The sequence below is a fragment of the Indicator indicator genome, chromosome 28 (assembly GCF_027791375.1).
Source record: "Indicator indicator isolate 239-I01 chromosome 28, UM_Iind_1.1, whole genome shotgun sequence".
Classification (NCBI taxonomy): Eukaryota; Metazoa; Chordata; class Aves; order Piciformes; family Indicatoridae; genus Indicator; species Indicator indicator.
In genome coordinates, this window is record NC_072037.1 from 7,387,108 (window position 1) to 7,407,107 (window position 20,000).

Genomic DNA, 20,000 nt, shown 5'->3' on the forward strand with positions numbered 1-20,000 from the left:
CCTTGCACGTTAAAAACCATACATCTTTGCTTCTCACACCAGCCAAACAACAACTTCCTCACAGCAGTGCATCCTGTAGGTCCGTCTTAAGTGTCTGCAGCAAAGTGCTGTGCATATTTAAACCTCTGTATGTGCTTGCATGTATGGGAAGAGATTATGGCATATACACTGCATATAAACATGAAGTTAACCCTGTCTGAAAGGATTGGAAAAGTGACTGAGAATGACTTGTATTTTAATAGCTGAGTTAGATGTGTTCTGATGTTTAAATAAATGAATAAATAAAAGTTTATCCAAGAAATGAAAGATGGGTTTGTGGTGTTTTGTTGTGTTTTTTTTTAATTAAAAAAAAAAGAAAGTGAAAAAAAGGAGAAAAGAAAGAAAATTCACTGGAGTTACAGTGTCCATGGAAGTCAGACGCACCCAATCCCATTCCATGAGCTCAAGCCAGAGCCGAATGCATTCACAAAGCTTAAAATTTCAATCAGAAAAAAATCACTCTTTCCTCTATATTTGTGAAATTCAATGCTGGGGTAAGAATAGGTCACATTCAGAAATATGCAGCCTGCACTCTGCAGTGAGGCACAGACCATTCAATAGAGCCAGAGTAAGGTGGAATTTTGAGCCCAAACCCTACCCTGCTAGAAAGGCCCTACATTGGGGCATTTCTCCTACCTGTGACTGCACATTGGCTCCGACTTGGGACCCCTGGTAAGAATCCCCATTCAGACTCTGCATGTTCATGAACATGTCCCCAGAATTTGGGAGGTTAAAAGAACCAGAAGAACCTGGAAAGGAAAGAGTTAGGTAGCTGAATAACAGAGAGCTGCAAATATATAACCCCCAAGACATGAGGGCAGGGGAAGGAGAAGAAGACAGGAGAGGAGAAGGAAAAGCAGTGCACAGCAGATGCTGGCCCCAGCGCAGGTGAGCTCAGGCCACTGGTCCCCCGCCCACCGGTTCGGCTCGGCATGTCCTGTGGCGGGACCTGCTGCCGGCTCTCACCACCGCACCAGCTGCCGCCCGGGACTGCCAAGTTGGGAAAGCCTGGAAGGCCTGTGTGACCCAGGTTAGCTCTTCCCACTGGAAGAGCAGCCTGTACAACAACAGGTTTTCATGTTGAGAGCTTTCGTGGTGGATCACTTCATCGTGAGATGCTATCACCAAACACTCGGAGAAAAACTCATAAACAATTCTTTGCTTAATGTCTCCTTCAAAAGGAACTGGCTGGTCATTCCTAATTAGCTGATTTATTACTGTCAGAGGAAGAACCTTTTTCTTACTTTCTTTTCATTAAAGTTGTTGGATTTTTTTCTCCATAGACCTTTATACACTTTAAAAGTTTGTCTACAAATAAGTTGCATCAAACTTGACTGTAAACAGTCACGCATCTGTGCTTCGTGGAAACCTTTGCCTGTAGAGCCCAAAAAAGCCACTGCTTCTTCGTGAACTCCCCTGCTAATTTAATGCTTAGATTTGCAAAATGTCAACAACACACCAGTGTGACAATTTTTAAATGCTGCAGAAGAACATGTGGTAGAGCAACTCCAAAATAAGAGTTGCATCCTTAGATTTCTATTTATAGTATCAACTCTATTTCAAGCAGTCCAGAGTTTAAATTCTAATTAGCGCATGCTAAAATATTCCTCTGTTTTGTTCTTGACAATAAATTCAACAGTTCTTCAAAAGCAGACTTGGAGCCTGCCTCATTTTATGTTATTTTCATTAAATGAGAAAAGGCTTAAGATACCTACAGAAAGAAAAAAGCTGCCAGAAGCCTGAGCAAGGCAGATGTCACCATACTGGAATGACATGGGCCCCACTCTGTTACCCTGTAAGGCTGCAGGAGCATCGCCACTGAAGCCTCTGGGACTGCCTATGAGAGCACTCAGCCCTTGCAGTGGTCTAACCTGGAGATCCATGGGTTTGGTACCACTCCCTGTGCCATGAGTAGGTCTGCTAGGGAGCTGCTGCAGCCTTTTCAGCCCAACCAAATTCACTAGGGAGCCCTTGAGGACCATCCTGTACAGACTGCCCTACAGGATGCTTTATCACCCAAGCTGGGTACATACCAGAGTTTGGTGTGGTGGGGGAGTTTGTCTGGTTGTTCTGGACGGCTGCGGCCACGGCGTGCGCTGCGGTCACAGCCGTCTTTGCTGCGTAGAGATTGGCTTCTTCCTGGAACTTCCCAATGTTCTTCTTGTACCTGATTCTCTTATTTCCAAACCAGTTGGACACCTGCAGTGGAGAGAGGTGGGTAGGGTGAAGGACACAAAGTGCTTGACCTGGCACAGCATGATCCCTTCAAGACGTCATGTTTGGTTCAGCAAATGGGAGTGCCCCAGCCCCCAGCCTGTATCTGCCAGGTGCTCCAGTTAATGAAGTAACCAAGCATCAGATAAATATTACTATGGATATGAAGGAGCATGATCTGACTCTGCTTCTCTGTCGGCAAACTGATGCATGGACAACTCTGATGACAGCATATCCTGGAGCTTTCTGTAGCATATACCATTGTCTCCTACTTCTATGAGCCATTTGTCAACCAAATCAGTGCAAGACCCCAAAATCTGCTGAAGGGGACCAAGGTCTGGTTGAGTGAGGGTGAGCAGGCAATGAGAGCAATTGTTCTTTATTTTTGGGCTGGAACAACCTTGGCAACCCACTCATAGAATCATGTTTGGTCGGCTGAAAATGAAAAGAATCATATAAATCAATATAGGCTGAAAAGTCACTTTGTCATCTCCCTTTGAAGATACTGTACTGAAGCCAAGACGGCTCATGGGGCACTGACTGTTAACCCATGCAGAGGTCACGGCTGGAGCCGCTCGAAAAAGTTCATACAATCTTTCTCCATGGCTTTGTTTAACTTCAGCTGCTGTAACAGAGCTCCTAAATAACAAACCGAGCCTGTAACATGGACAACGGCCAATGCTGCTGAGACTAGAAAGCATCTGCAACAACACAAAGCTAAAGGGGAGAGGACCTGTAATAACACAAGTGGTTATCAGCCATCCCTGCAGCAGGGGACCTGGAACAGGGAGAGACAGGAGCTGGGGTACTATGCTCCCCAGAGTCCCTGCACCCCATGGCTGGCACCCACCATGAGCCACATCAGCTCTGCAGCACCTCTCACCCCATTGTGTTCCATCACAGTGCTCAGTAAGGCACCCACATCACAGCACCCAGTAAGGCACCCTGCTGCAGGGAGGAGATGAATCCTGCTCTATTTTACGTAGCTATAGCTTTTGTTTAAACACAATTAATGGAAAGCCTCCAGCTTTGAACAGGAATACAAAAGGTACCTTATACATTCTGTTCCCTAGATAATACTCCATCGTATTCTATATATTGCACTTAATATTACCTTGTCAGTCAGAGAAGCAATAATACATTAATGAAACCTAGCAAATAATTATTGTGGACAATCAGATTATGCTTTATTAACAGTTTCATAATTGAGGAATCTCTGTACATCAACTGTATTGTCCACGGATGTGTACGAGACCCCTCTGTTTATGTACGCCCCTGGACCAATCAAACAACAGCCATCACTAATAAAGGTTTATTTAATTCTCACAGTAAAATTTTAATATCACCAGCAGCCTGGGGAAGCCTCAACGAGTAGATTTGCTTGACATCAGATCGTTTCCATTCTGCTAGTCCCAATACTTCTTAATCTTTAATATCAAGGCAATTAAAATTAATGGCCACTCATCCAGAGCCACTGTGGGCAGTGTTTCCTTGACATCAATTGTTTGATGGGATTACCTAGAGGTTAAACTAACAAGCAAGGTTTAATTGGAAGCAATGAGAGGAGCAGCGATCGTACGTTATGTTTAACCTGCATACCACATCTAAATGAATACCCAGAAATGTTAAACTATTTCTGAGATTAAAGCATGTGCCCTGAGCACCAGCAGGGCTTGGCACAGCTGCCCTGTGGAACCACAGTGTCCTTCTGGGCTAACCTTGGCACCACCCAGGCCCTTTCACCTCCCAGACAAAGGACTCTTTGCTTTCCCTTAGAACACATCAGTGAGGGGCTGCTGCAGAGCGTGCCATGGTCTGGGGGCATGCAAGGGCTCTGACCAGGTGTGCATGGCCAGCATGGGTGGTTGGACAGGGCCAGGACATGGCTTGGGTAGAAGCTGTGTCAGGCAGGATTTAGGCTGGACTCACCACCATGGAGTTTCTCCCATGTGCTGGCTGCCTGAAGCTTCCTTTGCCCACCCCAGAGCACACCTCACCCTGCCATTACTGGTGGCACTGGCACCATCACGGGGGGTGCCAGGGTGCCACTTCTGGGTTGTCCCATGTCAGCACCAGCACCAGGAGAAGACCCGGTGCCCTGGCTCCTCAGCCAGCCCCACAATCATCCTAAAGATGAAAGTTGCCTCCACTGTGAGCTGCTTCACAACACATTTTTCATTAAAACAAACTATCTCTTCGCATAAAAAAACAGTGAACATCTTTCTCCCCCAATCATTGAAGGCCGATTAATTAATTTGGCTTAATTGTATATTACATTTCAAACAATACTGTTGCACTTATTTATCATGGTAATTGCAATGTTAAATAAAAAGACAATAAATTATTACTTAAAACCATCAAGATGCCTAATGTGGGATTTGGGATGGGGCAGGCCTGCCTGGTGTCTCCACACTGGCTGATGTCATGGGATAAATCAGTGCTCATTCTGCAGGAGACGCAGCTGACACAAGAGCGTCGCTGCTGAAATTAGTGAACTACGTTTTTATGGAGCACAGAAAATTTTCCATTGTGTTCCCAAGCCTTTGTAGCACAGAGTTTGTGTTCCACACCTAACCCAATGGCACAAAATAGACAGTTTTGAAAATCAGTGTGGCACCATTATGGTACATGACCTAAACGAAGAATTTTACCTCTAGAAACTATTTAATTAAGCTTGCCTCTTCCTCCTCCCCCCGCCACCCCTTGCTTCCCATATGAAGTCCAAGAGCAAGAGCCGATACATCCACAGATCCCCCTGTCAGCCTGCTTACAGAAACAGACTCAGATGAAGCAGGGGCAGGAGGGGTGTTGAAAACCAGCTTCTGCATTCTTTCTTTCAAAGAATTTTAAATATATTTCCTTGTCAACCACATCCTTCTTTTGTTTGAAGCAGTGAAAAATGTTATTGCTGTAATCCACTGACATGCTTTCAGCAATGACTCTGCCCTCTCTATAGCCCATATGATAGACTGATAGTTGTTCATGACACCCTGAAAGAGGCTCATCTGCAAAAGTATAAAACATCAGCCTCGCAGCCATGGTAAGGGGAGAACAGATGATACAGTTTATCTCCCTGGAACACGTGCTGATCGGGTAGCTCTAAATTACAGCCGACGATGTTCTTGGTTAAGAACATTTTTTTCCCTAGAATTACCTTTCCCATACTCTTAAAAATGGAATTGTGCAAGGTGTTCATCTTAATAAATACTTTGTCTTTATGCTTTTCTCGAAAAACCTTCTCTACATATTATTTTAAACACCAATATCGAAACTGAAACCATCTATCTCCCATCTGCAACTAAATGATTCTGAGAGACAATTTTCTTTGCAGCTCAGTAAAGTGCTATGGCAGCAAGATTTCCAGTGAGCTGCTTAATCTGGGGGAGGACGACCCAAAACACTCACTAATTAAGTATTTGAGGGAGAAAATGGTCTGCCATGCATCTGCCCCCAGCATTTACAAGGCACTGACAGTACAAGAAAGAAATACCTTGGATCATTGTTAGGAGAGGCTAAGGAAGAAGCTTGGCTCAGCCAGAAAAAGGACAAAGCCTCTTCATCAAACATGAACCACAACCTCCAGGAGTTTGGAAAAACATTCATTAACATTATTTTATTTTTTTCCATTTTCCAGCTCTTTTGCACCTTCAGCATGTTTGTAGCACTGCAGGTACATAGGGCACAGTGCCAGGCACGGTGATGTCCGAGGGACTCCTGGTCGAGGCTGGAAATACCTTTGCGTGCTCAGAGATTTTTCATGAGAGCCCTGTGCAAGGTGTAGCTCAGTCACTCGCTTGGATGCCATCGCTTATCCCATGTGATGCTAGTCCTCCCAGTGTTTTAAATGACTGCTCCATTCACCCCTGATTTCTGGACTGCCTCCTCTTGACTTCTGCTGCCAGACACCAGAGCAGCATGCACTAGCTATTTTACAGTGCTTGCTCAGAACTTTTCTGCTGGATGGCCTCAAAAATATATACATTTTTCAGTACAAAGAAAGACAACTTCAACCCAGTTTGACCTAGCAAATACCAACTAACCCTGCAGTCCAGCCATGCAGCCTTTGGAATTGCCTTTGAAAATCAAAGATAAGGGTATCCATAGTGTTCACATTCTCTAGCTGTGACAGCAGATCTATTAGGAACTTAAGCAGCCAGCTGATCACAGGCACTCCCTCTCTCACATACATGCTCCTCTCCCATTAGATGATACATTGCCCTGTTTTCAGGCTTTCCCATCATCCAGAGCTCTTCCTCATCATTTGTAACATCTTGCCAGAGTGAATCCCCAGCCATGGCCCCAGACCTGCACCTCTGACAGCCAGTGCCCAGGTTGTGTGGTCAGCGCTGCCCTTGCTCCGGGCTGGAACGTGTCTCCCTGCCAAGCTCAGGGGACTGCATGCAGTGCTACAGAGGACGCAATGCAGCTACTCCCATCGCTCACTCAGGCTTCCTAATGGATTCATGCTTCTATCAAATATTAAAGAGACAAACCTATATTCATGTCACAGGCTCACTGCTGCTGCTCTGTTTCTGGACCATCTGCCTGCCTTTTATTTCATTCTACAACATATACATTAAATCTTATCAAACAACCAATTAAGAAATCAGATCTATTAGCACTAGAAACAATCAGTTATGGCTTCTCAAATGTTCCATCTCCTTCAGCCACTTCAGCCTTATCTAGATCTAGCTTTTTATCTGTCCACTCTGCAGGATCACAACCTCCTTCTCTGCCAGCCACAATCTGGGTGGACAGAAAGTATCTCTTCAGCAGGTCTGTGGTGTCTTTGCCATGTACTCTCTCCCAGTTATATTTTCCCAGCACAGCTGAAGAACTTCTGGTTTCTCCAAGTTAGTGGTGATGGTGTTGCCTCTCCTAACCACTTAGTAGGCTTCCATGGCTCACAAGGGAAGATTTTTGGATACTAGTTAGTGGAGGAATTGCTATAAATCATCTTGTACTCAGAGGACTGAAACCAGCAACAAGATGAAGACCAAGGTGCCCAGCTACTCATGTGCTCTCAGGCTGTTTGGCTGGTTCCAGGCATCCGCTGCAGCCACAGCGTTGCCTGTGGGTGTGGAAGAGCTGCTCAGTGGCTACCATGGCTGCCCTGTAGCTACCAGAGCAGCAGTCACCTGCAGGATGCTGACAGTAATGAAGAAGCACTGAGAGGGAATGAATTCAGTCCTGAATTTAAAAAAAAAAAAAAACTCCTGCCCGTCATCACAGCCATTTGTAAATGGACTGGGAGAAACTGTCCCAATCTCCATGCCTTACCTTCCCCTTTCACGGCACTTCCCACCCTGCTCAGAGCACTGAAAGTGCTGCATGCTGAGAAGTGAACAAGGAAAGAACAAGGCACACACATCTCTGCTGGCCTCATGTGTGCCAGGTTTGTGCTGAGGGTGCACCCAAAGTCAATTAAGTAGCACCAAGTTTGGGGGAGCTGGGCAGCCTTTCATTTGGAAGTCTCCAATAAAGTGCCTGAATTTTTCATGCATTCAAGGGAGACCTATAAAGTAAATCTCAACTCAGGTCTTAATTATAAAGCTAAAGGTTGCATTGCTAGCAATGCCAATAGTGCAGCCTGCAATCATTAATAGTTAACACATTTGCCGCAGGCATTGTTCCTCTAAAGGACCTGAAATATTGATAAGTGGAGCTGACAGAGCTGGGAGGAGACAGTACACTGGCCCTCAGAGTGGGCAGTGGGGTGGCTGGAGAACTTGGAAACTGCTGGTGAGCTTTCCCTGCCACTCAAGTGTAACCTTCCCAAGATAAGTGAGCCAGATTGGCTGTGGGGAAATTTGGGGGTTCCATCAAATGTACAGGCCACAAGAAACACAAAGTGTTGTTTTCCTCTTTAAACTCTCTGGTGACGGTGAGGCTTGACGGAGCAGTGTCATCAGCCTGAACATCACTGAGAGACACCAGTCCAGAGCTGGAAATGTACTTTGGCCTGTATAGAAAGCAGCCAACAACAGTGAGCTGTTCTGATTAGGGAGATGCTGGTTTCCTTGCATTAACTTCACAGTAACATCTGTTACGTGATAAAAGCTGCAAATCTGCCTAATGCATTTTTGCTACAGGGAAACTCTTGTGTCACTTCAGTATGTTGAGAGGCTGAATCTCTTGCTGCCTTAGAAAAACAACTTCCAGCAATCAAAGAATTCTGATCTATAGAGATAGATTATACGTTTGTCAATAAACTGGCCTTCCCCCAAAATAATGGTGATCTGTAACAAATTCATGACAGAAGGGCTCAGCAAGGAATCTCACTGCCCGCACAGAAAGCTGCCAGCCTTACACCCTTTTTATTTCTGTCTTCATCTTTGTACAAACACTCCTTTTACCCCAGCACAACCCCAGCCTCATAGGCATGCTGCCTTTCCTGTGGAGCTGAGTCATGTTCCACCACCCTGCTGAACTTCATCATGGTCAACAACACAAATCTGAAGGGATTACAAAGGTGCACTGTGCAGGCACCTGCTCCACATTGCATGCCTCTGTTGGAAGCACACCCCAGAACCTGGAGAAGAGAAGGCTCTGAGGTGACCTTATTGTGGCTTTTCAATATCTGAAGGGGGCCTACAAGAAAGCTGGGGAGGGACCTTTTAGGATATCAGGTAGTGATAAGACTAGGGGGAATGGAACAAAGCTGGAAGTGGGGAGATTCAGGCTGGACGTGAGGAAGAAGTTCTTCACCATGAGAGTGGTGAGAGCCTGGAATGGGTTGTTGTTGGAAGGTGTTTAAGGCCAGGCTGGATGAGGCTCTGGCCAGCCTGATCTAGTGTGAGATGTCCCTGCCCATGGCAGGGGGGTTGGAACTAGATGATCCTTGTGGTCCTTTCCAACCCTGACTGATTCTGTGATTCTATGATTCTATGAACCTGGAGGGAGACCACAGCTTCACAAGGGGAGCCAGGAGGTCAAGGCACTGCCCAGGAAACAGACGGACAGGGGCCAGGATTCACTCCCACCAGCTCCTTACCTGCGATACTGTGATGCTGCATTTCTTTGCCAGCTCTTCTTTGGCTTCTTCACTGGGGTAGGGGTTACTGAGGTGGGAGTAAAAATACTCATTCAAGATTTCTGTGGCTTGTTTACTGAAGTTACGCCTTTTCCGCCTGAAATGAGTAAAGAAAACCAGAGCTGTTCTTCCAGATGCAAACAGGACTCCATCAGGGTCAGCTGGGCTGCAAGTGACCCTTGTTGCATGCCCATGCTACAGCACACAGAAACACAACAGCACTGCTCAGCACCCAGATCCCTCCCATGGGGATGGGCTCTACCCTAACATCATGCTGAGGGAGCTGTGGGCTCCAGTGCTCACGTTCCTACATCCACCTTGCAAGAGTCCAGACTCTGCTCCTGGCTTCATGCCATTCACCTTCACCCAGGATTCCATCCCATGGGTGCACATCTCTGTGTGGTGGCAGAAAACATGATGAAGCAAGAGGCAAGGCAGGGTGCTGAGCCTAAAGCACCTCTCACCCAAGTATAGAACCCAGCCTGAATCTCCTGTCTGTTAAACCACTCCACGCTGACAGCAGCCTAATGAACCTCGCTCCTTTAGCACAGGTCAGCTGGGGCTTCTGCACAGGCGTCTGGGGTGAGCGTGGTGGAAAAGGACAGCGTGGCCTCACTGCTGTGTCCTTACACAGCACTCAGTGAGCTAATTGGCTTTTGTGACCAAGTAGCTTTCAGGGCTTTGTGAGGGAGACCCATCTGTGCACCCTCCTGCCGAGGGCAGAGCGGAGCCCAGGCTCTCACACACCACCTGGGATGTGTTTGGAAGTGTGTGACCTCATAGCAAAGCCTTTCCAGAGCACACCGCCAGCATGTGCTCCAGCCAGCCCAGCCATGAGGCAGTGCTAGCCAGGGAACCCCACAGCATCTCAGCTGGGCAGGGCAGGGCAGGGAAGCCAGCCCATTGCTGTGCTCTGCTCTTCCACACTGATTACAGCAGCAGCATCCACACATCTGTGGTGCCTTCCTCCTGCCTGACATGGGCTGCTCTCCCTCTCCCCTGAACATCCTCTCAAAAGCGCGGTTAAACATTTCCTTCAGAGCTCCTTCCCCTCAGGGCTGGTTGCAATCAAACTGCCTGTGCCCGAGGCCAGCCGGCAGCCGAGCGCAATCCCCAGCGCTCTCTTCCAGCAGTATCACGATGCTGCTAACTACACTGTATCCTGGAGCAGGCAGGCTCTCTCCCTAGAGCTATGTTTATCTCATTACTGTGCTTCCGCTCATTTTGCCTTATTTACCTTCCTCCTTTTTAAAGAAATCACTTTAAAACATGCATCTGCAGCTCTACCTTTGCAGTCCCTGGCACTCTCCGCAGACATTTCCTCCGACTGGCTGTAATTACCCTAATTTCCACACCTGCCAGTGACCTCCTTGTTAATAACAGGATTCTGCTCTTGTTTCACTCCTCACAGCTTCCAGGTGTGAAGCAGGAGCTGGCTGCTGCAGGGAGTATCTGCCTGGTGCCGGCTGCTCCTCCCAGCTTGGCCAAGCTCTGGCAGCTGCCTTGGCCCTACTCACCAAGGGGAGCCCTGCAAAAGGGCTGGGGATCCATGTCCCTCCTCATTAGGACTTAGACACAAAGCTGCCTGTGTCTAAAAAGCCTTCTGAATCCCTGCCTGTCTGCTTCACCGAAAAGAACCAGAAAGTAATTTTTGCTGCAAGAGATTGTGGGTTAAGATCATCAGGGCCAACCATTAACCCAGCAAGTTTCCCACTTAACCACATCCCTCAGCACCATATCTACATAGCTTTTAAACCCCTTCAGGGATGGTGACTCCACCACTCTCCTGGGCAGACTGTTCAGGGCTTGACAACCCTTTCAAGGAAGAATTTTTTCCTAATGTCCAACCTAAACCTCCTCTGGTACAATGTGAGACTGTTTCCTCTTATCCTATTGCTTGTTACCCCATCTTGAGTGGACCCCATCTTGCTCCAACCTCCTTTCAGGGAGTTTTAGAGAGTGAGAAGGTCTCCCCTCAGCCTCCTTTTCTCCAGGCTGAACAACCCCAGTTCCCTCTGTCACTTCTCACAAGACTTGTGCTCTAGACCCTTCACCAGCTTTGTTGCCCTTCCCTGGAGATGCTCCAGCACCTCAACATCCTTCTTGTAGTGACAGGCGCAAAACCAAACGCAGTATTCAAGGTGTGGCCTCACCAAGTAGAGAGTACAGGGGGCAATGCCTTCCCTAGGGCAGGACAGACAGCCCACTTTGGAGGCTGCAGGCTGTGGGGGTGGACTGTGACCTCCAGCAGTGACACGTGTGTCTGAGGGACATGTGTGCTGGCTGTGAGCAGTTCGGAAGGTGCTGTCCTCTTCCGTGCCCCAGTCAGGCGACAGCTTGTTGGGAGGCAAGCCAGCAGATCTGGCTTTCAGAAGCATCAGTGCCCTCCTTACCTCAGGCACACGCAGCTGCTAACCCAGCATCAGCCGCAGCCCACAGGCAAGTCCCTCCCAGAGAACTTAGCTCTTCCGTTACAGGGTCAGTGTTTTGCAAAGCTGGCCTTATGCTGTGAGACATCGGTACTGGCAGCCATTTAAACAACTGCTGTGGTGACAAACCAGCCTTTTGTGCCAATCCTGTGTGATTCACATACAGCAGGGTAAACGAGCAAGCACCAGGTAAACAAGCCTGGCCCCTGCACTAAAATACATAGAAGGGACATTGCTGTGGATGAAAGTTCTGTGCCGTCACCCTCCCTTTCATAATAGCTGCTGTGTAAAAGACAAGGGCTGGGAACTTTTGCTGGGGCAAAGCAGCCCTTACCCACACAAGTCCCTGGTCTACCCAGCAATTGCCCCTTCCCACCAAAAATAGGTGGAGACACTCGCCTCTGCCTTACCTGGCATCAAGGAACCTTGATCTTAAAATCATTACTGCTTCACAAGTACTTTGTTTGAGTTGCATCTGGATGGAGCTGAATTTTCGATGAATGATGCCCACCATCCTTTCGATCTCCTTGGGAGAAATGGGACGTGTCCGGCTCTGTTCTCTGAGAAGGTTCATCACATGTGTGGTAAATTCATTACATGCCTGTGAAGGAAGGAGAGGCTTAGAAATTGTATTGTGCTGTCCCATAAGGACACAAGCTCAGGTCTGGCTGTTGAGGGGGAAAGCAGTGCTGGGGTGAGGGGCTGAGAGACCTTGTGCAGCCCCGTACCCTCCATACACAGGCAGCTGCAGGAACAGATCACACACAACCTGACCATGAGCCTTGGGACCATGCTGGGGCAGCCAGGAGAGCTGAGCAACTGCTGAACATTTCCTTCCAAGCTCACCCCTTTGTCCCCATGTCCCCAGCCAGACCACAGTGGACAGAGGTCAGGACTGGTGTGTGCAATGGCTGTGGGCAGGAGGAGGATGTAAGCAGAGCCCAAGACACGCTCAGCAGCCAGGTGAGCAATCCCTGGGAAGGGCTGTCTGTCCTGCAGCCTGCTAAGCCTCAGGCAGTCAGCAGGCACGGCTAACACCCTGCAGGAGGTGAGGAGCTCTAGACCTCTGCAAGGCACCACATATGTCACTTGAGAAGGTGGGCTTCATCAAAGCCATGCCCAAGCCTGGCCCAAAGTACTGAAGGAGGGAAAGGATAAGGAGCCATCAATTATCAGTCCCAGACTATGCAGGTGAACAGACAGGATGACATAAACTTCTCCAGGCTGCATCATCAACAGACACCACCTGATCCAAGCCTCAGCAGGACCAGGCTGTCATGCTGGCATCCCAGCTCCCCCTGTGCTGGCTGGAAGCTGCCACAAACTCTGCTGATTTATATCTGCCTTATCCCTTTCAAAAACAAACCCCAGGACTGCAGTCTGCTAGACAGAGCTGTGTGGCAGCCACAGGGCTAATACCTTACTGGAGAGCAGCCTGATACTGCAGCACAATTTGTGTACTAACTTCCCCCTGTCCCAGTGGAACCCTGAGAAGAGGAGAGGGGCTGGGCACTGTGCTGGCCTCCGCAGAGGCCAGGGGCAGCACAAGGCAAACTGCTCTCTGCATCCCAAACCTGGATCAGACAAGGTGGATATACACAAGGCTGATGTGCTCGTGGGAGGTCTGCATGTCAGCTACACAGGGGCTGGCCATCATAACCACCACCAGGCAAGTAAGTCCACAGGATTTTCCTCTTGTGTATCTAATGCAACAGGAACAAGCACAATGCTCAGCTGCCAGTAAATTGCACAGAGGAAACACTGCAAGTATCTTGTCCAGCCACCATACATTACACAACTATCTGACTTTAGCTCCCCTTTTTCTCTTCTAAAGACAGGGTGAAAAATATCTACTACATTTTTCAGGGATTCTCCTGCGTTTCAATGGTTTGTGTGAGGGAAAGAGTTAAAAGTGAAAAGTTTATGCATCTAAAAACTCATCATTTCCTATAACATTCACTGAACGTCTCGCAACTTATTAAGTGAAGCCATCTATGAATGCAAATGCTGATTAGCAATTTGGCAATAGCCCAACATTCACAGAATTCACATAGCTTTTCTTTAAACCAGTAGTTCATACATGATTAATTAGAACATCTCATTTATATAGTGTGCACTTTAGCTCATTACTCTAAGTAAAATTCGTTAAGTATTTACATTTAGATAATTAAAATCTGGGTACACCCTTAAGAAAGATGCATACACTTCAGGCAAAGTGATTTTTTTTTCCTTTACACTACTGAAAGTAAATTACAGGCTAATTTACATCTTTGCAGCACCCGTTTGGAGGCAGCACTCTGGTGAGGCTCAGTGAGCCTTGCTGCAGATGACCATTGCTGGCTGAGGTTACATCAGCTCACCACCACTTCACACCAGCTCAGACACGACAGCTCCTCCTGCCTCCAGCTCCCTGCCCTTCTCAAGACTTTCTGAGCTCCAGGTGAAGGAGTTCAACACATCTCATCCTCATTTTCCATTTGCATATTTTCTTTCTTCCTGTTTTGACATTTCAGGCAGCAAAGCTCACGGAGGTGAACAGCTGCTGTCCCCTCTTGCCATGGTGCAAAGTAATAAGGATGCTGTCCTCAGCACCCCTGGCCACTATCTTCTCACCCAGAGAGCACAAGACTTGTCCTGATGACCTGTTTCTCCTGCTTCCATCCCAAAGCTTTGCCCTGTGTAAAGGCAGACCTGGCACAGCAAGTAATCAAGCCACTGGGGAAGTGCAGCAGTCCCCAGTAGGAGCAGGGCATGCAGACAGGCCCTAGCGCCTGCTCCTGGTGGCCTCACTGCACTGGGACTGCATCCTTCCTGTGTGTCATCTGCTCAGTTTCCTGGACAAACTTAGCATGAAAAGCCTGGGTTCAGCCATCCAACTGGTGGTAAAAGCCCCAGCTTTGGCTCCCCTGGTAAACGATGCACAGAAGTAAGGTCACATAGACACCAAAATGCAGCAACTCTCCCCCTGAGACTAGACTGTCCCAAAGAAGGAACAGCTGAATTGAACAGTTTGCCACTTGCTCACTTGTTTGCAGGTCTGGGAAATTTAGTTTTGAAGTACAATAAAAATGGCAACTGTTGCATTAAAAATAGTGAGATCTGTCTTTTCTACAAGAAATATTTCTCCACCAATACAGTATCAAAAATTGGACATTTCAAAGGTAAAGTGAGTTCCTTGCTTTTGAAAAGCGAAAATTATTCCTCAAATTGACTTGAACTGCTTCCTGAAACTTTGTTTGGTTATAGCTACTTAGAGAGCCTGCTTTTCATTTATCTTCACCAGTACCTCCCATCTGCAGAGCTATTTCAGTGCAGCAGAGTGAAAGTAAGCTCAGAAGGCTCTGATGCTTTGTCTTGTTTTCTCTTGTTTATTTATGGCATCCGAGCTACTTGATCCCTTTTTCAGTACTATTTTTCAGGCCTCTGTGTGGTGTCCGAGACATTATTAATAATGTCAGGTTATAAGTGATGGCCTTGTTAACCTGCTCAGAAACCTTGTAGAAGCAGGGATGCTCCTGCTAGCCTTAATGCTTCATCAAGACTCCTCAGACAAGTGCCAGAGAAAGAGGAAATGGCCCAAAACAGTCTTCAGGGGCACGGAACCAGCCAGTGTTCCGTGGGGCTGGTGGCATCTTCTGAGCGTCCACATTTCACCCCAGTTTGGGGTGAATTCAGAAGACATATGTGAACTCAGGAAGCAGGTTCCCAGCTGCTCCAGGAAGCCTGGGACCCTTACAGTACTTTTGCCTACAGCAAAAAATGTATTTCAGTGTAATTATAGAAGATAGCTTTCAATATGTCATCTCTATTATAGTAGCTGTAAATTATGGAAGGAGCTGCCTGTGTACAGCCATTTCTCCCGGCGCAGGGCGAGGGGAGAGCAGTGTAATGGCGTGACACACTTTCCACTTCTCTTCCTTTCTTTTTTTTTTTTTGTTTTTCTTTCTCCCCAGTGCATTCCCCAGACTGGCAACAAATATCAGGATCAAACTCTGCCTGGAAAGTGTCTCCAGGAAGCCACTCTGGTTCCTGCTGCCAGCTGCAGTGGGACCGCAGGAGTTCCTGTGCTGGGAGAGAGACGGCAGGATAGAAGTGGGCAGGTGCCCTGCTTGGTGCTGAGCTGCTCCCTGGCACAGGAAAGTGCCCTGCATGGGTATGAGCTGCTCCTCAGCTGCAGGAGGGCAGCCATCTCTCAGGAACCTGCAGAGATGCAAAGTCCTGGATGCTCTCAGCTGCAGACACGAGCACTGCATTGAGACAAACTGGCAGGAGACAGTTTGCTGCAAGGCTGGGGAAATTATCCTGTTTCTGTAGAGCAGACGTTGCTGGGTGTCAGGATCCACAGGGAAGCGTACATGTTTCAGATCAGCTCCACCTCCCTCTCCTTCTGCTAGCAGCACTTGAGCATCCTCCAAAGTTTCCTGTGGTGTGGATGGATGGCTGTGACATTTCAGCCGAAACCTTTGTAAATGGAGCTACAGGGCTAAAAATGCTCCTGCTTCCCCCACATCATTAAACTTATTAGAGTCAAAGGACTCTTGCCAGGAAACGGCTGCAAGCACCAACCTGCCGTTGCTCTGGCCCCAGATCCATCTCCAGCCCCTGTCCCTGTGGTTACAAGGCACGCTCCTGCTGGCTGCTGCTCGTTAATCCAACAGCCAGCCCCATCTCCACCACAGGCTGCACGCCACAGCCCTGCAGTGCACGGAGAGCCCAAGGGTCCGTGAGGACATTTGGAGTCCTTGGAGGGCACAAGGGGGATTTGTTTGAGGGAGAAAAGGAGGTCTGAACAAAGACCCCATCACTTATTCGCTCATCTGTGGTTCATCACTCGAACAACACAGTGAAAGAGGTGGCACAGATGAGGCAGTGCCGCTGGCACCTGAACCCCACCAAGCCACTGGCATCTGAGCCACACAATTCTCCTGGACCTGAGCCACACCATGCCAACAGCACCTGAGCCACATTGTGCCACCAGCACCTGAATCACTCTGGCTTCATGCCAGCCTTGTACCACCCCAGCCATATTCCCATCAGTGTCTGCAGTGGGATGCTGTGTGGACTGTGCTGGTGGGTGCCATTCTCCCCCTTCTTCTCCATGCTCCCTTGGTGACCCACACCCACTCTCCCCCACCCCATCACTGCCACCCATTGACGATACTCAGTGAGTACCTTTCCTTTGTTTCTGATGGCATAAAAAAGCAAAGTATCCAGACACCTTTCAGAAAGTCTTTGCACAAAGAAAGGGAAACTTTAAAATAAAGCTTTATGGAGGCCCCCAGGCCCTGCTCTGTGCTGGTGAGACAGGCAGGGTACACAGGCCAGGATAGGGAGCAGGAGCTGGGGAAGGAGCTGGGAGCACAGTATGCTCTTCTCCTTGTCCTTGAGTTTTCAAGAGATTTGGTCACTGCCTCCACTTCTCTTTTGTGACTCTGGTCTATACAGCCCAAAGCTTTCTTGTGAGAGGCTGGTAAGGGCAGAACTTCCTCAGCTCAGCTCAGGAAACCACCAGCTGATGAGCTTCACTGAGTTGATTAGGCTCAGGGTTTACAGGCTTTATTAGGACACCTCTGGGAAGGGAAAATGAAGACATCGCTTGAGGTTTGCAAGGGCCAGGGGTCTTGTGCCATTATTCCCTCTTCCATCTCCTTTGATGCCATTGTTCATTACAAAACCAGAAAACAAAGGAGGTCTCTCCATGGATTACAGGGAAATCAGGGTGGTCCTGCCCCTCACCCCATGGGCAGGAACCCTACTGCACCGAGCAGCAGCCAGCAGCATATGGCAAATGTTCCTGGTGTCACTAGTGTGGCAAATATAGTGGGTCATCAGGTCCCCACAGTGAACATAAACCCATGGGTCACTGCAGCACAGTCATCAGTCCAGACACTAAGTGCTAGTGTCCACCTGAGCTGAGATTTCCATACCCTCCTATCCATAGTGGATGCTCCTGAAGCCTGGGCTAGGTGATGTACTGGCACCTCACTTCCCGCTCCTTTGCCACCTGCTATGGCAACCCATTATGGCCAAGCCTTGCAACAAAGCTCCCCACCACCTGCGCCAGGAGTTCCTGGACCAAGTTTGCCAGCACACCCCTCATCTGCCTGCACCCCACAAGTTGCCACACCCAGCCTTGCAACACATCATCATGGATGTGAAAGCAGCACTGAGCAGCAGACAACTCTGCTCTGCTCTTTTTCTCTCTCTGGGCTGGCTCAAAGGGGAGGAACATGGGCTCAGGTGTTGCTTTTAGGTGGTTACAGACAACAGAAAACACTCAGGCGTGCAAGACATGCATCCTGGGTCCAGCGAGCAGCTCCTCGAAGCCCAGCAGACTCCTGTAGCACCATGGATCTTTACCAGGGAGAAAGGTAGGGAAGGGAAGGAGGGGATGTGGTCCGGAGCTGGACAGCAGTAGGCGCTGGCTAGTGGAGGTGCAGAGGAGAGCAGTGGCAGGTACATGTACAACTGAGAGGCTGATGTCTGACCTGTTCATATTTCTCCAGCTCTGTGTGATAGATTTGTCTGATCTGGGTCAATTTGGCTCTGTAATCTGAGTGTTCAATAGAGTTATCTGAAGACCCTCCAGAGGCTGCTGCGGCTGCAGCTGCTGCCGCCGATCCCCCACCTTTCTCCGGACCTGAGACTCCTTCTGCCAGAAGCATATTGTCTAGTCTCATTAGCTGGGGATCGGGAGGGTCTTCCTCCTGGGCTCCTCGGATGCTCAAACCTTGGGCAGAAAAGAGAGAACAAGAGAAAACAGAGTCAGTATTTCTCACATCTGCCCGGCCGCTGCCCACTCGCTGCACACCTGCAAGGAGCCCTCCTGCACAGCCCTCCTGTCCGCGGGGCCACAGGGACTGGACCTGCTCCCAACAGGCACTCTCCTGTGGGGCAGGTCCCCTGAACCACAGCCCAGACAGGTGCTGTTGGGGACAACTGTGCTGCAGCACTCTCTGGGTTCTAATACAGAGCAAGAACATCGTCATGGGGCATATAAAGGACCCTGCAGAATTTTTAAGCACTTCATTTTAAGTACTAAAGGAGTATTTGCATGAGTACAGAGACACACATCCTCCAGTTGTGTTCCAAGAACAGCTACATCCACACAAAGCTGGCATTACCCTATACATTATATCACTTTGATGCAAGACCATGTGGTAAAAGTAAGTGCATTATTTATTTGGAAATAATTGATTTGCTTCTCATTTCCTTCCAAATGGATCTAAGCACTATATTACTCTTATGGAGACTTGTACCACTGGATTCCATCCCTCTTACAAGGTCCAAGCATTGGTTTAAAGCACCTGGGGAAAACCTGCCCCTTGCTCTTCAACCATGGGATACTTCAGGCGAAAAGCAGCCCACCAGCACACACCCCACAGACACAGCCATTTCCACAGGCACCCATGGTCTCTGGCTTCACGTAAGTGGAGTTGAAATTTCACATCAGAGAAGGGAAATGGCGAGAGCATTGCTCCAGGAATGGCTGCTAAGAGTGGGGATACAGAGGCTCCAGTGCCCCTCGCTCAGGGCTGCCCCGCTCTCTGTAGGGCAGCTCCCACTCCACAGCATTGCTCACAGTCTGAGCACAAACAAGAAGGAATTAAACTTCCCCTCTCCCAGGGATTTGGTTGCTATCGCGATGCTGTTGATACTGAGTACATGTTTCAAGTCGACGCTGCTCTTGCACTGTATTGTTGGGAACAAGATTTTAAATCTAATTTTTGTTTTAAATTGAGAATTTCCAAGGCGATGCTCAGTCAGCAATCTTTCCTGCATCCTATAGATCAAGGCTGACAATTTGTAAGTTTAATCAGGTCATGCAGGCACAGTGCCAAGCTGTTATCAACGGCACCAAAAAGAAAGTTTAAAAATAATTACAGTAGTACAAAACTCACCAGAGCCATGGCTCCTTGAATCAACGCTTCCATTAGAGATGTAACGCAACCCTGTACATCCCAGCCCAATTAACCTCTTTAAATCTGTTCAAAAGCAGGTATTCGTGCTCTGGATAGAGTGGGCCCCAGGGGTCTGCTGTTGGCACCCCACGTGTTTGCCCAGGTGCCTGCACCTGTCTCAGCTCCTCACAGCGGCTCAGGCTCCAAACAGGCTGTGCCAGACGTGCCAGCACCATCCACAGCTGCCACGCAGGCAGCTGAGAACCTGCAATGCTGACCTAGCTGGGAAGAGCAGCCACTCCCCAATGAAGAGATTTCACTCTGGGTCTCCTAAACTCCATGCATAGTGGGAGATGACCCCCTGACTGGCCAACCTTCCAGACT

At 48.5% G+C, this 20,000-nt stretch overlaps 1 protein-coding gene across 5 annotated transcripts in view; it reads right to left on the reverse strand.

The window, feature by feature from the left end:
• Nucleotides 1-20,000, reverse strand: part of PBX3 (PBX homeobox 3) — a 111,972-nt gene that overhangs the window by 3,332 nt on the left and 88,640 nt on the right. Inside the window, exons 3-8 of one of the 5 annotated variants that reach the window (XM_054393339.1) lie at nt 18,204-18,445; nt 12,126-12,316; nt 9,248-9,383; nt 2,073-2,238; nt 1,014-1,016; nt 700-788 (exon numbers count right to left, since the gene is read on the reverse strand). In XM_054393339.1, coding sequence (XP_054249314.1) covers nt 700-788; nt 1,014-1,016; nt 2,073-2,238; nt 9,248-9,383; nt 12,126-12,316; nt 18,204-18,445 — 827 coding nt within the window. Of the gene's footprint in view, nt 1-675; nt 789-1,013; nt 1,017-2,072; nt 2,239-9,247; nt 9,384-12,125; nt 12,317-18,203; nt 18,446-20,000 lie in introns of all 5 variants that reach the window. The other 4 variants (XM_054393338.1, XM_054393337.1, XM_054393341.1 and 1 more) reach the window with 4 other exon arrangements.